The following is a 4181-nucleotide window of genomic DNA, read 5'->3' on the forward strand; positions in this document are numbered from 1 at the left end:
GAAGAACAAAGCATGGGAATTCAAAGTGATTGGAGTTAGGGAGCCCTAGAGTTGCAGTTAAGGGCTTCGTTAATTAGATTATGGCTACATCCTACCAGTAGGGTTCTTATTTCACTCCTTACTGCGTACACCTATGTATATCTATGCGAATCTATCATGTATTCAAAAGTAACTTGGAAATTCAGTCAAAAGCGCAAATTAAATTTCAGAGGTCGTCCAGAAGCGTTTCAATCGATTTTAACTAACATTGGCCTATCGGATCCAGAACCCTGGTCGTAACCAATACCACAAGGTTCAACGGTACCATTGAAACGTGTGTGTGTGTGTGTGTGTGTGTAAACTGGAAAAGTCACCTTGAAAAGAGACAGAACTCCCATCCGCTGGTCTATTGACTAATTGGAGATCTCAAAGGAGATCAGATTAAAATCTCTCTCGTTACCAGAGATCAAAGGGCTCCATTTTACCGTTGGCCCAGTGAAAATACCGATCCTGATCCGTTTTTGCTGGATAGCGACTCGCGGAGACGTGTAGGCGGATAGCAATGTTTCCTCTCTCTCTCTTTCCGTGCAGGACCCTATCCATAACCGTCGATCGCCAATATCTTGCCAAGATGGCAAAAACCGACGTCAGGGGACAGATTTCCATGTCAGATAAGAGTTAGCGCTCACTTGTTGACTCGTTTCAATGATAGCAATTTGTCCAGATCCGTGGAGGTCGATAAGAGACACGAAACAGTCGCCGTAGGAGCCCACCAGAGAGGTTTCGGTCTTGAAGATGTAGTAGTGTATACACAGCCAATCCCATACATGTTCGTACCCTCTGTGTTTACTGCACAAGTTTCATTGAATTAAATAATAGTTTTGATATCGCCAAGCGAATTTTTCATTATAAATGTGTACATGAATAAACTTATACTAGCGTTTAATTTAAACGAGTTTTCTTCAATGGACATGGAGGGTATGAATATTTCTGGGGGACTGGCTGTATATGGAACATTCAATTAAAATGCTTCTTGGACACGTTCAGAAATGAAATCTGGCCGTTCAACTGAAATTATGATTGCTACATTACTTTTGTATACACTGCATGGTGTATGTAGAAGAATGTGTACAGAGATTTATCTACTGGCTGTTGATACAAGCAACGTTTCCCTGGAACATTCAATCTCGTCCTATCAATAAACAAATAGGAATACTGGCAACGGCCACAATTTGCTAGGAGAGCATCGTTTGCGCCACGATTTCTCATTAAATCTAGTTATAAGCGTTGCCGTTTCATTTGGATCGTTTGCGTATCGAAATTCAGAGTATAAAATTAAACGTTATTTCAATTTAATTCCTATATTTTGTTTTTCCCGACGCTGCTAATTGCTCGGACGAATACGTGTACCCTGATTCCCCTAATTTCAGAGACGCATATAATCACACGGAATGGCTACCAACCAGATTTTAGTCTCTCCTGACAATATTAATTATTCCAAAAAATTCTAGCGGGTCCACCTTCCTCGAATTTCAAACACACGTCACGCAAAATGGATGTGACCTCGACAGTTCCACCTGGAATCGTGCACCACCTGGAATCGTGCACTGACCTGTGCACCGACGAGCCCAGCGCGCAGTCTAGGAATGTCCGTGTGGCTCCAGTCAGACCTGGCCCAAGGATCAACCCTGCCAAGGTCGCTGCTCAGGTTGACCTCACCTAGCTGATTGTGTACAAACTTCCTGACGTTCCAGGGCAAATCGTTGTGCCTGGAAAGCAAAACAGTGGAGACTACGTTAAACCTTGCTTTTACAATTTTACAATTTTACAATTTTACAATTTTACAATTTTACAATTTTTACACAAATTTCAAATATAGACCCATATCGAATCAATTCTTATTCTTACTCAGTGACCGGAAAAACCATGACGTATCAATTTTTATATATCTTTATTAACTGTGCACCGTTCAGATGTGTTTTAGTCACTATTATAAGCTTGGTAGAGCCACGCTTGAATGCATTTTCCTCTGCAGAACCTCACTAACCTATCGACAATACCGTGTAAATACGATGCAAAGTTGCAAAGCAAAGAATACAAAAATACATGTAACAATATGTGATAAAATATACGTAATCAATGTATCTAATCTTACTCCTAATTAACAGAATCGTAATCGCATGTCTACCGAAGCAATTCGACCCAACAATTTTCAATGGACAATGATCAAGTACCCGTCGATCAGAGGCACTTCAGTGAGAATCCTCCTGATGACGTCCAGCCTCTGCTGATGCGTAACAGGCGCGGATTGTAGAATCAACGGTAGGCAGAGTCCTCCTAGGAGCAGAGCCCCCACCAGGATCAAGATGGGCGCCAACACTCGGCATCTTCTGCGAGGACTCTCTTCCCTGCGGTCCTTGCTGCTGCCGCTGCTAGGGGAGTCCTCGCACGGGGGTGGCAGTCGAACCGTGCCGTTGCACGGCGCTACATCTGGCAGTTCTGTTAGGCACGTCGTCTGGAAATAGAAAAATCAACAATGAATGAAAAATGAACGCAGGCGATGAATGCAGGCGATGATTGCAGGATTTACTGCTAACAGGGAATCAATTCCAATGTGCTTGGAGGCTCGGTATGCCTCAGTCAGTTCTGGAGCATATTTTTACAAAGGATGAATGACACCACGTTTGGTAGTACAATTACAAAACAAACTTAATAAAAGCGCGACAGTAGTCTAGTATGCGTTGATGGTACAATTTGAAATATAAGTTAAGATAAGGTGCAGAATTCCCCAGAGTGTGTTCGAATCAACCTCCAGAGTCCAAATTATTCAGGCCTCGGTCAGGTCCCTTTCTCCTCCAAGAAATTTCCCAATGTATAACTCTGAGACCCACCAGAGGTCTTTCCCTTTCTGAACTCTCAAGGACTCCTCGGGTGTCCACACGCCGGTAAACTCAATGAATCGCTCGCAAAGCCAGAGTGTGAGAGGTATAGGTGTCCGAAGCTTTCCTTATCTGGTTTCAAAGGACTTAATAGCAGCCGCAACACGCCAGTTGAGGAAATATGGCAACTGGAGTAACACTCTCACGTAGCCGAGGAGATATCCTCCAGAGTGTTCTGCTGAGACGCATTGCAGACACCGTGGAACTTTCCTTCGCACTTATCCCAACTACCATAAAGTAGAGTAAAACTGCGCCAGGGGTTTCTCCGCGTGTCTTCAAATCCCTCCGCCATCCACTAACACTCCAGAAGCCGACGAAACTTTTATCGGACCGACATGCACCGACGAGTTCCTTTCTTTCCGCGAAAAGCGTGCCAGTTTTATATTTACAGCGTGTAAAAGCATCAAAGCTTTGGGGCGCACCCTAATTCCTGCACTGTACAAGCATGCAAACGCTGATTCGTGCCACTGGCAGGTCCAAAGCAGAGCCTCGAGGCCTGCCAATCACCCATCGAGCCCTGAAATCTGAGAAGGATCAGGAAATCATTACAAATTTCTGACGGTACGTCCAAAGTCTGTCAGGATTCCAGAGGGATAACATCTTAACCAGGGAATTCTAGCTCCAAGACAGACAATACGATTGATTCTCTATCAACTCCTGTCCAATCTTTCCCAATTGCAAGTCCCTAGTCGTTCCAATCCTGTGGCCTTGCAATTGCTACACTCTCCTCCAAACTATCCTCAAACAAGCAACCCTGTTATTTGCTCAACGTCGGACTCTCTCGCTTCCAATTTTCCCTGCTTCAATTCCAGCATCGCTTCCTCCAGTTTTCCGCTGGAATTCCAATTCTTGGCGCGGTCTTTTAACGCGTTAATATATTGTGCGAAGGGATTAATGGAGCATCGAGTTATACGCACAAATTGCCAGGCCTTTCAGCGCTGGGATAGTTCAGTCGGTAACTCTGGCAGTTTAGGGGCGGCATTGTAAGCTGGGGAAGGCAAGGAAATCCCCGTTTCATTGGGTTCTCCCTCCTCGGCACCGCGATTCGCGGGTTTCTTCTGCGTACGTGCACACCACTGGGAAAGTTCGCTTTACGTGTGCGCGGTCTCGCTTTATTGTACGCCATAAATACAGGAAACTCGCCGCTGTGCACGCGACCAGGAGACACAGAGTTGTACGTCAGCCAGATAAAAGTTCCAAGTGCCAGATTCTTTCCACTTGCTCGCTTGCGTAACTTGAAAGCGGTGCAACGTCCAATTGTAA

At 44.8% G+C, this 4181-nt stretch overlaps 1 protein-coding gene across 1 annotated transcript in view; it reads right to left on the reverse strand.

The window, feature by feature from the left end:
• Window positions 1-4181, reverse strand: part of LOC128897053 (dipeptidase 1-like) — a 29759-nt gene that overhangs the window by 19846 nt on the left and 5732 nt on the right. The window contains exons 2-3 of the mRNA XM_054160705.1: window positions 2214-2494; window positions 1592-1748 (exon numbers count right to left, since the gene is read on the reverse strand). Coding sequence (XP_054016680.1) covers window positions 1592-1748; window positions 2214-2494 — 438 coding nt within the window. The remainder of the gene's footprint in view (window positions 1-1591; window positions 1749-2213; window positions 2495-4181) is intronic.

This window comes from Hylaeus anthracinus, unplaced genomic scaffold (assembly GCF_026225885.1).
Source record: "Hylaeus anthracinus isolate JK02 unplaced genomic scaffold, UHH_iyHylAnth1.0_haploid 11978, whole genome shotgun sequence".
In the NCBI taxonomy this organism is placed as follows: domain Eukaryota; kingdom Metazoa; phylum Arthropoda; class Insecta; order Hymenoptera; family Colletidae; genus Hylaeus; species Hylaeus anthracinus.